This window comes from Gobio gobio (assembly GCF_949357685.1).
Source record: "Gobio gobio genome assembly, chromosome: 21".
NCBI lineage: Eukaryota > Metazoa > Chordata > Actinopteri > Cypriniformes > Gobionidae > Gobio > Gobio gobio.
The window spans coordinates 22,519,375-22,532,887 of NC_137117.1; the positions used below are offsets into that span (position 1 = coordinate 22,519,375).

Here is a 13,513-nt window from a genome sequence, read left to right on the forward strand (position 1 = left end):
CCTTAAGATATTAATTCATGTTTATTATTTTTGGAAGAGATGATTGCGTTAACTCGCGCGCCTGTACAGTGATCAGTCGTCACATTAAAGTTCCTGTAAAGTCAAAACTAAACATGTGTTCTGAGATCCTCACACCACAGATAAATGTGTTATTAACCACCCAGCCAAATTTGAATCATAAAAAAATCCGGGAAGTACATAAAATAGCTTATCAAAAACCTGAAAAAATGAGCAGCATTCTCTGCTCTCAAACGCTGGGGGTGTGTCCGCTGTCGGCGCTGAAACCACGCCCACTCGCGGGAAAGCGGCAGTAGAACACAAGACAAAACTCACTGATCACGAGCGTCTACGATCACGAGCACGACGCACCAGATATCGGCAGGACGGGAGGATGAAGGCCTTGGCGGGGGATAGTCGGTTCTGCAGCGGATTATCAGTGAATCCCAGTTGTCTCCGGTGAAAGTTTGTAAAACGAACCGGTGTAAAGTCACTACAGAGGTAGGTGTCGGTGATGATCCTCAGCTCTCCATCAAGGTTGCTGTTCACAAAATTAATCCACCTCTTCATCGTTTTTGTTTTGTAAGCTGTTATGTAAGTTGTTGACTATAGTAACTGACAGTACTAACAGTAACTCGCGATCGAACTGATACGAATGTGCTCTAGTCATAATCGTGTTAGGGGAGGAGCCAGGCTTGGTGGCTCCAGTGCGTCATCGAGCCACCGTTTTAGCCCCGCCCAGAAAATCCTGAACACAGCAACGGTGAAAAACTGTTTAACGGTCTAACTTCTGAATTCAGTACTTCATAGTTCACAGTCTTTGTAATGTGTTTCAGCAATACATTTCTAACATTTATAATGTGTTTAGAAACAAATCTCAGAATTGCCTTTACAGGGACTTTAGAGCGTCAAAACGGCATTTATCGTTTGAATTTCGTGATGAAATGGACTGAATACTTAATATGTTCGAGTGGGAACTAGGATTGAAGTGTGTTCCGCGCTTAAAACAAGCCTACTGTAACTGTTAAAGATTGCAATCGGAACCGTTCGGTACACACGCGCACCGAACCGAGAGCCCTGTGTTATTGAGCTGTTTTTAGGTTCTGTATTGTCCTGCATTTATACTTTGATTTGAACAATATTATGCTTGTCATTCAAAGCAAGCTTACTGTTTGTAAATGCAGGGACAGAAATAATATTAATGGCCTCAAATAATACACACATACTTTTTTTCCGGAATAATCCACAATTATTTATGACAACTGAAAAACAATCCATTACATTTGAACAGGAATCATCTTATAAAATCATCAGGTTACAACCTACTGCAAGCTACAGGCTAAATTCATTCAGATTTGTCCACAAGAGGCCACTAATATCCTCTGATTTTTAATCACTGTAGTTCAGACGTCAATACAATCATGACATGTACACTTAAAAGTAAGCTTATAGACTTAAGTTTGTATTCAAAACACTCTGAATATAATATACACACACACATTTTATATATGCACACAGGACAAATATCAGTAGGTGAAATTCTTTACTACAAAATTTAAATAAATACATTTAAGTTTCTAAGAACAAATGAACAATGTATGGCACACTTTAAATGAACATAAATACGCTACCTAACTCAATAACAGGACTGTATGTACACACAATGGTGTGAGAAATCCAGCTTGATTTCAGTGGAAGCTTATATTCAATGCACGCTCAATCCAATAATAGAGGGTGTAGACTTTCAAATAAATATTTGGTCGGTTGGGTTCTCCACAGGAACTGGCCTTCACTCGTGATGCTAAATTTTGATATAGCAGCTCAGCAGTCCACCCAGATTTGTCTGCATGTTATAAACATACATGCATAATATATCATAAAAGGTCACATAATAAAAGGCTTAACTCACTCCAAAATTCAGGGTTCCTACGCATTTTCCATTTCAAAATGTCATACTTTTCCAGACTCAATTTCCACACCTCTCTGTAGATTTTTATTCATATTTAACTGTTCGTACAACATTATTAGGCCCAAAAACTTGGTCCATATACTATACATACTTTCACGTGTATGTAGGAAACTCGGTACACATATTGATCTCATCAAGCCAAAGAATTTAAGACATTGCGGATGATAAATTGCAAGCAGATTTATGATAACTCAAACGGTTCATCGTGAACGATTAAAATGTCTTCTCAATCTGCTTTTGAAGAAGTATTGCAGTATCGTGCTACAGTGTGTTCAGCTGCACTGTCAAACATGACAGGCTTACGAGAAACGCGAGTACTAAACTAAGTTATCTTTCGCGTCTTAATAAAACACTGTTCATTTCGTTTATATTTTAAATGTGCATCTTTATTCTTATTTTTAATAAAGATAAAATAATTTAAAAAAATCTGATTTTCATCTTAGCCCACCCCTATTTTGGCCTAAATGGGCTGTGGTTTTTTGTTTACACGACAATTAAACTATTAAACTATTTCTTCTTTAAAAAATAACATAAAACACTGAAATCCTCCTTTTACATGCTACAAGTAAATGTAGGCATCAAAATGATAATGTACAGCATGACACGTTTACATTTTGATTTGCTATTTGATTCAGATTTAGAAATATGCTAAATATTACATTTGATTTAATAGTGTTAATAAATTACAGTGCTATTAAAGATGAACTTTAAATGATCATTTTATGAAGGCAAAGGTAATATATTCTACTGTTCAAAAGTTTAGGGTCTGTAATATTTTTAAATGGTTTTGACAGAAGTCTCTTATGCTCACCAAGGCATTTATTTGACCAAAAAATACAGTAATATTGCATAATAGTATGACAATTTAAAATAACTTTTCTATTTTAATATATTTTAAAATGTAATTTATTCCTGTGATAGAAAAGCTGAATTTTCAGCATCATTGCTCCAGTCTTCAGTACCACATGATATATACAGTGGGGCAAAAAAGTATTTAGTCAGCCACCAATTGTGCAAGTTCTCCCACTTAAAAAGACGAGCGAGGCCTGTAATTTTCATCATAGGATGAGAAAAAAAATCCAGAAAATCACTGTCTGATTTTTACAGAATTTATTTGCAAATTATGGTGGAAAATAAGTATTTTTGGTCACCTACAAAAAAGCAAGATTTCTGGCTCTCACAGAACTGTAACTTCTTCTTTAAGAGGCTCCTCTGTCCTCCACTCGTTACCTGTATTAATGGCACCTGTTTGAACTCGTTATCAGTATAAAAGACACCTGTCCACAACCTCAAACAGTCAGACTCCAAACTCCACTATGGCCAAGACCAAAGAGCTGTCAAAGGACACAGAAACCAAATTGTAGACCTGCACCAGGCTGGGAAGACTGAATCTGCAATAGGTAAGCAGCTTGGTGTGAAGAAATCAACTGTGGGAGCAATTATTAGAAAATGGAAGACATACAAGATCACTGATAATCTCCCTCGATCTGGGGCTCCACGCAAGATCTCACCCCGTGGGGTCAAAATGATCACAAGAACGGTGAGCAAAAATCCCAGAACCACACGGGGGACCTAGTGAATGACCTGCAGAGAGCTGGGACCTGGGATTTTTTTGTAAGTTTAAATTGTTCACGTTGTTCATAACTGTTTTTTCTTTGTTCTTCAATTATGTTTATGCAAAAATTGGATAGTGTGGGTGTTATTCCAGCAAACGAGCTCTCACTGTTACATATATCCCCAGCCAGTGTTACAACTCACCTAGCAGTGGGGTAAGTTGTAACAACGGAACTCTTTTTATTTGACATTAACTGATTGTGAAGTACCTGTCCAAGTGAGTTATATTTGTTGCAGACAAATGTGGCTACCATGTATCAAAATTTGAGACGTCTACAACAAACAACCACTTAGTTACTGATGCTCAAACAAAAAGTGTTACAACCATCCCCGGTCTCCCCTACTAAAACTTACCTCACACCCGTCAACACCTCCACCGAAATTGCCACCGCAAAGCATGTCTGCTGACAAAGTATAGTTCCAATATGATGGCTTATTGCACAATGTCCGTGACATTATATACACATTTGCTTCTTGCAGTACGCCAAGATCACCTGATAAATGTAATATGTTTCACATAAAACGAGAACAATACAATTTTCAACATATACAGTCACTATTGTAAACATCTGCAATGTCAACTCACCGTCAGGTTGAGCGTTGTATCCTGTGATGTGACAGGATTCATATTTATGATCAGAAGCAGCATCATCAGGCACACAGATGGGATAGACAATGTCATTGATCACAAAGGGGGTTTTCATTTGTAAAAGAGCAATACTGTACCGCAAAGTGACAGGATTGAACAGTTCGTGTATGATAATTTTGGCGACTTCAGCCTTCTGTGTGAACTCATCATCAATTTCCAATGTACTGCTTCCTGCTCGGATCAAAAGTGTGCTATAGGGGAAAGTGCAACAACATTACGTGCCAAAGTAAGTACAGCGTATGTATCTTGCGGTTTAGGATTAACGTTAAAGTGGACATATTACCTTTGATTGAGCATATTTACACATGAAGCTGCCATCCTTATCCAGTATTTGTGGATAAGAGCGCTACCACAGACTTGACTGAACGGGGCAGATGAATCGGGCTGGTGCAGCACAGACACCTGCCAAGGCCAAACATCCACGCCGACCTTCTGACCTCCGATCATCCGAGTTTTTCGATGTGGGACTATTCTATCAGGCCTGTCGCCGCAATCTAGATCTAATTGATAGAAAAAAAAGTAGTAAGATATGTGGTGTAACTTACTGAGCTAATTGTTTATAAAGTTATTATTAACTCACATGGAGCGGGGGGGTTAAGCTTTGAGGAAAAATAAATTATAAACCCTGACCCCACAGCAAACAGTAAAAGGAAAAATTTCTTGGTGGCGTTTAGTTCGTTATAAGCGACGGATTTGAGTGACAGCTATAACTGTTACGTCTGACACGAGAAATTTGTGTTTGGATAACTGTCAAATATATTTGAATTCTATGACGTAGCCTAAGTCACCGTTTTGTGAAAGATCCTCAACGTAGTTCAGTGTTGTCAGGAACTGATTAAAGGTTTTTTTTTCGGAACGGAACCTATTAATTTTTTTTTTTTTTAACAAACCGTTTCTCCACGATCATCTTGGGCTCAGCCAGATTGCTTTTGGGAAATGCAGCAGCTAAACGAATCGGTTCTTTTTAATCAATCAAAACGTAGGCCTACAGCGCGACCGTTGTATTTCGATTATTCATAGCGTGATTTCCCCCCCAAACCAGTTAAGCGCAAACCACGCCCCTCACGTCTATGACTCGATTTCATTGGTCGCCTTTGTCACGTTGTCACCTGAGCGAAAAGTTTAGACATCAGCTAGGTAGGTTGGTGATGGATCCGATGCTGACAAACGGTGAGATTTGCCTGCAGGTACTTTTTCAAGTTTCAGTATAATTGTATTATTAGAAGTATTTGTAGGTTTTAATTATGTTTATTATTATTATTATTTAAATGTTAACTTATTTTATCTTATCTTATGAATTTCGATCTCCCTCAGTGGAGGACGCTTGTTCTGGCTGTGATGAAGACCAATCCTTTGATCTGAAGGTTACAAATTTGAATTTAATTAATTTGATGTAACATCTGTTGTGAGATTGTCTTTTGTCCATGTGAAGCTACCGTAGTTGGGGTGGGCTAATCACTGGGGGCGTTATTAATGTTATGTTATGGACTGAGTTGAATGCATGGTTTATGCTCTCCGTGTTGTAGTCGAATAAAACTCTCTTTAATGAAGACTACGACCCGTGTTCTGCTTCCTATCATGACAACAGCTTTCTGATAATTGTAATATGATTTATTATTTGAATAAACTTTGTTTACTGTTATGTGTCAAAACGTTAGGCCATCTCTTAAAATGCTTTGAACTCTTTGCCAGTTTTAAATAGCAGGGTGGCTAACATTTCTTTTTAATTCACAGAAATTGTTACCTCCCGGGTAAAATTATAATTTCTGCACATATCATTTGTGCATTCCAAAAGGCCAATCACGTACCTGGACAAGTGAAGGAATGGGTGAAAAAGCTTAGGGAGTCATCAGGAGTGAGTTGGAGAGTGGCAGTGACAAAAGCAAATAAGGGACAATGTATGCTTTATAAGGTAATTCAAATATTTATATTTTTTGTTTTAGTGTGCCAGTAAGAAAGGATGGATTGATGGATAGATTTTCGTATGGACAGATAGTCTGAAACAGAATGGTCCGCACTTAGGTCTGATCTTACCATCATTGAGTCCATCTGGGATTAGACGGAGAGATTGGAGACAAAAAAATTAGTGTTTTTTTTTAGGAAATCACAAACAGGGTTTTTCACACATTTATCTGTTGTGTGACAAACTCAGAACACATTTAATTTTGACTTTACAGGGACTTTAACTGAATTGTATGAATCTTTTAGACTGGGTAAACCCAGCCTGATCTGCCGGCGATTTGATTTCACCCTGCAACTCAGTCTGGAAACCTGTACATTCATTTCTCCTGCTTCTGTTACACTTTTGCGGGAACCAATCACAGACTGGCTGATCCACCTGGCACGCTATTGGCGGGTTTAACACGATGGAATATATAGAAGCGATGGGTCGTTGCCTGTTTATCACGCCTCTTGTGGTCTGATTGATTGAAGGACTATCCAATTGCGTACAGAGTCATTTGAATTATGCTCGTTTATCACGCCTCTTGTGCAGTAGAAAATACAGAGCAGACTCTCCAGACCAATGTTCAATCTTAAATTGAGCTTGGTCTGGTGATAGCCAGACAATGAATCCGTTGGTAGGCCTACATGAATTAGTCTGATTAGTTAATGAAATTTACTTTATGGCTCGACTGGTTGATCATCTGACAACAATGAGCCTATTTAATACAAACATATGCTATATTTACTAAAATTATATGTTAACATATTTGTTTTGTTATTGTTTTACTAGTTGTATTTAGAGATGCACCGATTGCAAATTTTTTTTTTTTTGTTAATGAGATCGGCCGATACCGATTTTTGCCGATTCCGATTTTCTTTCTAAGAACTATAATTGACAGCACATACAAACAAAAATCCACTTTTTCTTCAAAGCAAATTTTTTTTTATTCTAAAATAAATTATTAAACATTACAACAGGATCTTCTCTCACTTAAACAACACTCAAAAAATAAGTGTTCTGTGCCTGGAAAGAAGAAGAAATAACAAATAACTGAAAATCAGTTGCTTTATAAAAAACGTTATAAATTGACCTTTTTCTCTTTTTTACTAAAGTACAAAAGATCCTATGAATAAACAAACCTGAAGTGTACAATACTCCTCCAAATAATAGTTCAGTAATTTTGGTAATAAATGTTGGCAGCTAGGGATGTCACGGTACCAAAATTCCAGTAGTTGGTATATATATATATATATATATTTTTTTTTTTTTAAATTTTAATTATTATTTTAAAAAAAATTATTTAACCATTTAAATTTTTTTATTAAATGTATTAAGTTTATTATTTATGATGTTAATCATTATAAGTAAATAATACATAAACATGTAAAGGCTGTATGCTGTTTAAAAGTAAACGTATAAAAAAAAGATCAAGTGAAAAATAATCAACCATTTAAGCATAATGATTATTAGTAGTAGAGACGTATTATTATTACATTGAGCCGGCGCTCTATGTCAATACAACATTTTTAAACCGAACTTTTATTTTGACGGGTTGCCGTGAAGACGGGTTGCCGTTGCCCTTCAGTGTCTGCGTTCATGATAAGACAGTCCTCTGAAATGAAACGGTAAATTTTCATGAAGTGACGGTTTATGCATTCGGCTGAACATCCAGCGCCATGAAGTCCATAATTTCTTTGTAATTGCTTTGGTATTTTCGCTGCTTATACCAAGGAAAGATAGGAGAGGCTGCTGACCTGTGGCTGGCTAGCTTTAGCCGTTTGACCTTTACTAACGTTACCTTCTTCAAACTGGACATGTTCAGCGGGGTGATGGAGTTTTAAGTGTCTAATTAGGTGTGTTGTGCGCTTTCCCGGTGGTTCCCCCGCGGTTTATTTTAACCTTACAAGTTTTACAAATGGCATAATTAGTGTCTTCTAGTTTGCACGCGGCTGTGAGCGCGAGTGTGGCTCTGACGTTAGACACGTGAGACTGATCTCTAGTTGTATTAAATTTATTGAAATCTTAAACACAACATTTAACAACACACTACAAAGGGCAGTAATTGCTAATAACTGCATTTTCTCCCAATATTTCTGTTAAAGCTACACTATGTAACTTTTCCGTCCACTAGAGATTGCCTGTTCAAAACAAAGGCGTAGTTTGATGACGCCACATTTGAGCGCAGAATCTTGGGACATGTGGTCTTCACCTCACAGCCGGTGGAAAAGAGTCAGGATAGGACTCGGGCTGAAATCATGTTCATGGATGTGATTATTAACATTACTGTAGTATGAAGCAGAAATGTTACCGAGTGTTGGGGAGCGATTGAAGAGCGGGACTGTTATTATGGCATAGTCGCCGGCGGGACTTTTATTATGACACGGTCGCCGGCGCCACTTCCTCTTTTCCAGTCATGAGTATGAGGTAACGCAACTCTGTTTATCGTATTAGATATATCTGAGTGTGTTGAAAAGGAAGTTATGATGTTCGCTCAGCGGCTGCTATTCACACTGCTGTGAGAGTACAGCGTTTCTTCTAAATAAAACCCGAAACCGAGGGTAAAGGCCTTTGCAGACTGAGTCCGAAATTTTCGCTTGTGTTTTTTCGTATTAGTGATCCGAAAAATTCGTCATGCGCAGAGACCTTGCACACTGAGTCCGATGCGTATTAATGAATGAGTTACGAAAAAAAACGCAAAACAATACAAAATGCCGTCTTCAAGTAGTGAGGATAATTTTTTTGTCCTCTCTCTTCTTAAAAAGAGAAAAAGAAAGAGGAAATAATGGGTCCATCATCCACTCCTGCGATCGCGTAGAGAGGAAGGAGAGTTCCACCTCCTTATCAAGGAGCTGCGTGATTATCCAGACCGATTCAAAGTTTACTTTAGAATGTCAGTGACTCAGTTTGATGCTTTGCTAGTGATACTGGAGCCACATATTAAAAAGAAGACCACCAATTTCTGTGAATCAATTGGTCCTAGGGATCCGCGCGCGCGCACACACACACACACACACACACACACACCCACACACACACACACACACACGGTTTACAGGGACTTGGTGTGCTATAATTATAGCTGTGATATAATAATATTAGTAGTATTTTTGATACAATAATATTTGTAGGCTATATATAATTGTAGGTATCTGAGCACTGGCGATTCATTCACCACCATTGCCAGCAGTTTAGGTTGGGCATCAGCACTGTAGATGGGAAAAACGGATGCGAAAAACGCAGAAAAGCGAACCTCTTCCGAATTTTTTTTGGACGGACGAAAGTTTCAGAGGCAGTGTGCAAGCATGACTGACATAACGTGTGGTCGAATGTATTTTTTGACGTGAGAAAATTTTGCATGCGAATATCGGACTCAGTGTGCAAACGCAGATATGACGCAATCGACAGGCGACTCCCTCAAACGCATAGCTCACACGTCCCGGTTCCTTGGTTAAAATAGCAATTTCTCACGATTTACAAATAGTTGGAAACATTTGGGATATTCTAAGCACTCAACTGAACAAAATATATAACACTTGCCTAGTGGTTTTTGGATATTTTACTGCAAAAATCTTACATAGTTCACCTTTAAGTATTGACAATTCCATAATTAAACAAGTAACTAAGTAAGTTAATAATGACTTACTTAATGATTAAATGAAGCCAAATCATCATTTGAGAGAGACTTTATTGAAATGACTGGAAAGCATTGGAGATGTTCTGACATCTCATGGGGCATGGCTCACATTACCAGGCCCATCCAGGCAGAGAAAAACAGGGCTGAGAATAATTTAAAAACTGTCAGATCTGTGACTGAGGCAGCAGATACAGATCTTGTTTGAGCTTCCCTCAGCCAGTCTGTGTACCGGCTAGCACGAGTATATATGCCAGGTTTCTTTGGCAATGCACAGTCCACTCCATGACTTGTCACACCATAAAGGTAAAATCTCTGCATGTCTTGGCTGTAACACTGTAGAGGGCCTCCACTGTCACCCTTGATTGAAGAGCATTCCAACAGAAATTGTTAATCACTGCCTGACACTGACACTCTGCAACGTGATATAATGAAATGACATTACCTGACACGTGTCGACTCCCCCTTTGTCAAGTCCTGCACAGATCATGTTGTCATTAACATGGCCATTATGCCAGCTTCTTCGGTTGCAGATTCCTGTATCGATGACCTCAACTTCAGCTTCCTGAAGAGTGCCAACTAGCATTCCTTAAAATACAATAAAAATGTTTCAGACCTTTTCTAATCAAGAAATATTATTAACAGTTTAACTTACAGAAAGATGGCAAAAAAAACCCCCACTTATAACCCATTCTGCTAAATAATCGTCTGTTAATAATGCAGAGCTTTTGTGTTTTGGACATTTAAACACTAACCTTCTAACACTGAGCTGCCCCAACCAGTGATGTAACACGAGCCGAAGCCGAGTTGTTTCTCGTCCATTTCAGTTTCAATCATGCACAAAGGCTGCACATGATTTGTAAAATTTAAAGGGTGATGCAGATGCAAAAGTGCCACATCGTTGTCATAATATGATCGGTTGAACTTCTCATGCAGGATCACTTGCTGAACTGAGCGATACTGGGCACCCTTTTCTCGCTTGAATCGAGAATTCACTCCAGCCACTACTTGTAGTTTATAGGTGTTACTATAATAGAAAGATGCAAAAGATCTGGAATAAAAACTATGATTTGATTTTATTGTTTTAGGCATTTTCTTGGTGCGTATACTAGTAGTGAGTATAGTCTACGTTCAATGCTAATATAAAAAGAAATGCGCATAATGAACTGAGCCACTACTGCAAGTAGGCTTATATCAGTGGTTCTCAAAGTGTGGTACTAAATAAATTAATGTTAAAACACATACATTTTAATTGAATCTTTATTTAATCTTTGTTTATTTTTTTACATTTAAGTACAGTACAGTTTTAGTTTAACTGTACAACACATTTTAATTTAATCATTATTAAATTATTTTATTTACCTGTATGTAAGCACAGTGCAGTGTTAGTGTACAAACTGTGTATTTACAATGTTAAAGTGGCTGACAACAATAAATATTCCTATTAGGAATAAACTGCCTCGTTTTTGAACTGTGCTGAGCTCTAGCTGAATAGTTAGGCCTACCACACTACTGTATTTTAATTTTAGTCATTATGGTGGTACTTGGAGAGCCAAATATTTTCTGAGATGGTACTTGGTATAAAAAGTTTGAGAACCACTGGCCTGTATAATTTTAGATCAACTACCCGCCCTTGCTTATTTAACTAAATGTGCGTATGTATACTCAGATAAAATGATTCATCTGTTTGCTTCAGCAAACCACATTCATTGCTGAGAGCTCAAATAGTCAGAAACTGCACACAAATGCTGCATGTTATGAGGGAGGAGAAGCATAAAGTGCTCACCTATCTCTGAAGCAGTGGGATGCCGTGATTACCCACTGATGGCTTATGATGGACCCACCACAGATATGCATGGACATCCTCTGTATGCTTACCTGCCAAGGCCATGCACCTTGTAATGCAGAATGGCCTCCTGCAATTCGAAACGGCTTTGATGGATACTGCAAAGTTCGCTGTCCACAACCTTAAAAGAGCATTATAGTCAGTGGTACTGAACACTTCTGATCACTTTTTGATGTGACATAACCAATGATGATTCTGTAAATAGTCATGATTCAAACTGAAAATGTTTATATGTATTTTTGATGCATGTTTAAAAGGTATAATGTATTAAGATGTCTCTGTCACAATGCATGTACACACGTCATTGGGAAGACACCGATCCATATTTTGAATAAGTAGCCTAATGATAGAATTGCACTATAAAATTGTAGAATTTAAAAATAAAAATAAAAACGTTTTAAAATAAAAAGAAATGTACATTTATTCTTGTATTATCATTTGTTTTCCCACAATTGCCTGATGATATAAATACATATTGCATTATATGATACATTTTGTTTGAAACTGGACAGTTTTTGACTCCCATCCATTACTTTCCTCTAACGTTTTCTGATCTTGTTGTTTTTCGTTTTTGTTTTTTTACAAAAGGCATGCAGTTTGTTTCATTTTGGCCTATCCAATAGTACAATAGTAAAATTCTTGTTTTCACATCTCTGGGCTTAAATGGATTAATAATAATAATAGAAAAAAATACCTGCAATCCCAGAAAGCAGCAAGCTACTAATGAAGAATAATTGTAGAGCCGTTTTAAACATTTTAAATGTGAAGCAAAACGAGAGACGCAGAAAGAAGACGGACAGACCAATCGGATGTCCTTGCCATTGATTATGTTATCTGAAAATATTCTAAGTGACGTAACATCGTTCATACTGTAATGTCATGAAAGACCCGGCACAACATGCAAATCAACACATTTCAAATCTTTAGTTTGTGCAGATAATAGCACGTACAGTATTATAATTTGTATGACCTTTTTGAGTAGCACTGTAAAAGGACACTAAAATGATAGTAAACATCATCCTTTAGAAACAAATCCATTTCGAGTTTGTGATATTACACCAAGCCAACAACCTGTTTATTTTATTCAGTGTAAAAAAAAAAAAAAAAAAAAATTTTTTTTTTTAAATAATTTGGGCTGTGTAATTTTTGATTCAGACATTAATACATAATATCAATGTCATTCCTGAACATTCCTGAAACACCTTCTCGACCAAGGACCTAACTGGGATTCCACCGAAAGAAAACGAAAATGAACGCCTCTTATTGTAGAACTGGTGGTACCTATTGGCCGACACTCCCTTACATTTAGCTGGGAGTCATCAATTATGCAGGGTAACGGTGCACACTGAAGGAAGGTAGCAGCAACAATATGGCGACATCCGCAATTTCTTCCGAATTTATTCGACATCTGCAGTGCAGTGAGGATTTTTTGGATACCCGCTAACGTAATCATAGTAAGTATTGTGTTTAAATATCGCTCTCGCGATGTGTTTATTCGGCGCAATGGAAGTCATTGCACTGTCAATGAATGTCGCAGAGATGCTGCACGCTGAGGGGGTTTTATTGCCGGACGCTCCTCGCAAAATGCACATTTGCCTTTTATTCAGTCATAACTGTAATAACGTTTCATCAACTCACCCTCTTTTTTAAATCGAACCAGTTGTGATAAGGCCTTTTCATTTCCCCCTCTCAAATGACAGTTTTACGCGGTCATGAAATGAGTTATACACATTCTTCCAAGGCAATATGTGGTGTGTTATTTGTATTTGCATGATCAATGACGTGATCCGTAGCCCGTAGCTTTGTGCCCTCGCCTGACTAAAGGTCTTCTTGTCAGCATTTATCGAATGTCAAGCTGAGCA

At 37.6% G+C, this 13,513-nt stretch overlaps 1 protein-coding gene across 1 annotated transcript; it reads right to left on the reverse strand.

Moving 5' to 3' along the window:
- Window positions 1–9,913: 9,913 nt before the first annotated feature.
- LOC307117245 (acrosin) lies at window positions 9,914–11,860 on the reverse strand (the record flags this gene model as incomplete). The annotated part of the gene is made up of 5 exons (XM_079802037.1): window positions 9,914–10,165; window positions 10,251–10,393; window positions 10,561–10,832; window positions 11,592–11,721; window positions 11,818–11,860. The coding sequence occupies 5 exons, from the start codon at window positions 11,858–11,860 to the stop codon at window positions 9,914–9,916; spliced, it is 840 nt and encodes a 279-aa protein (XP_079658163.1).
- Window positions 11,861–13,513: the final 1,653 nt, after the last annotated feature.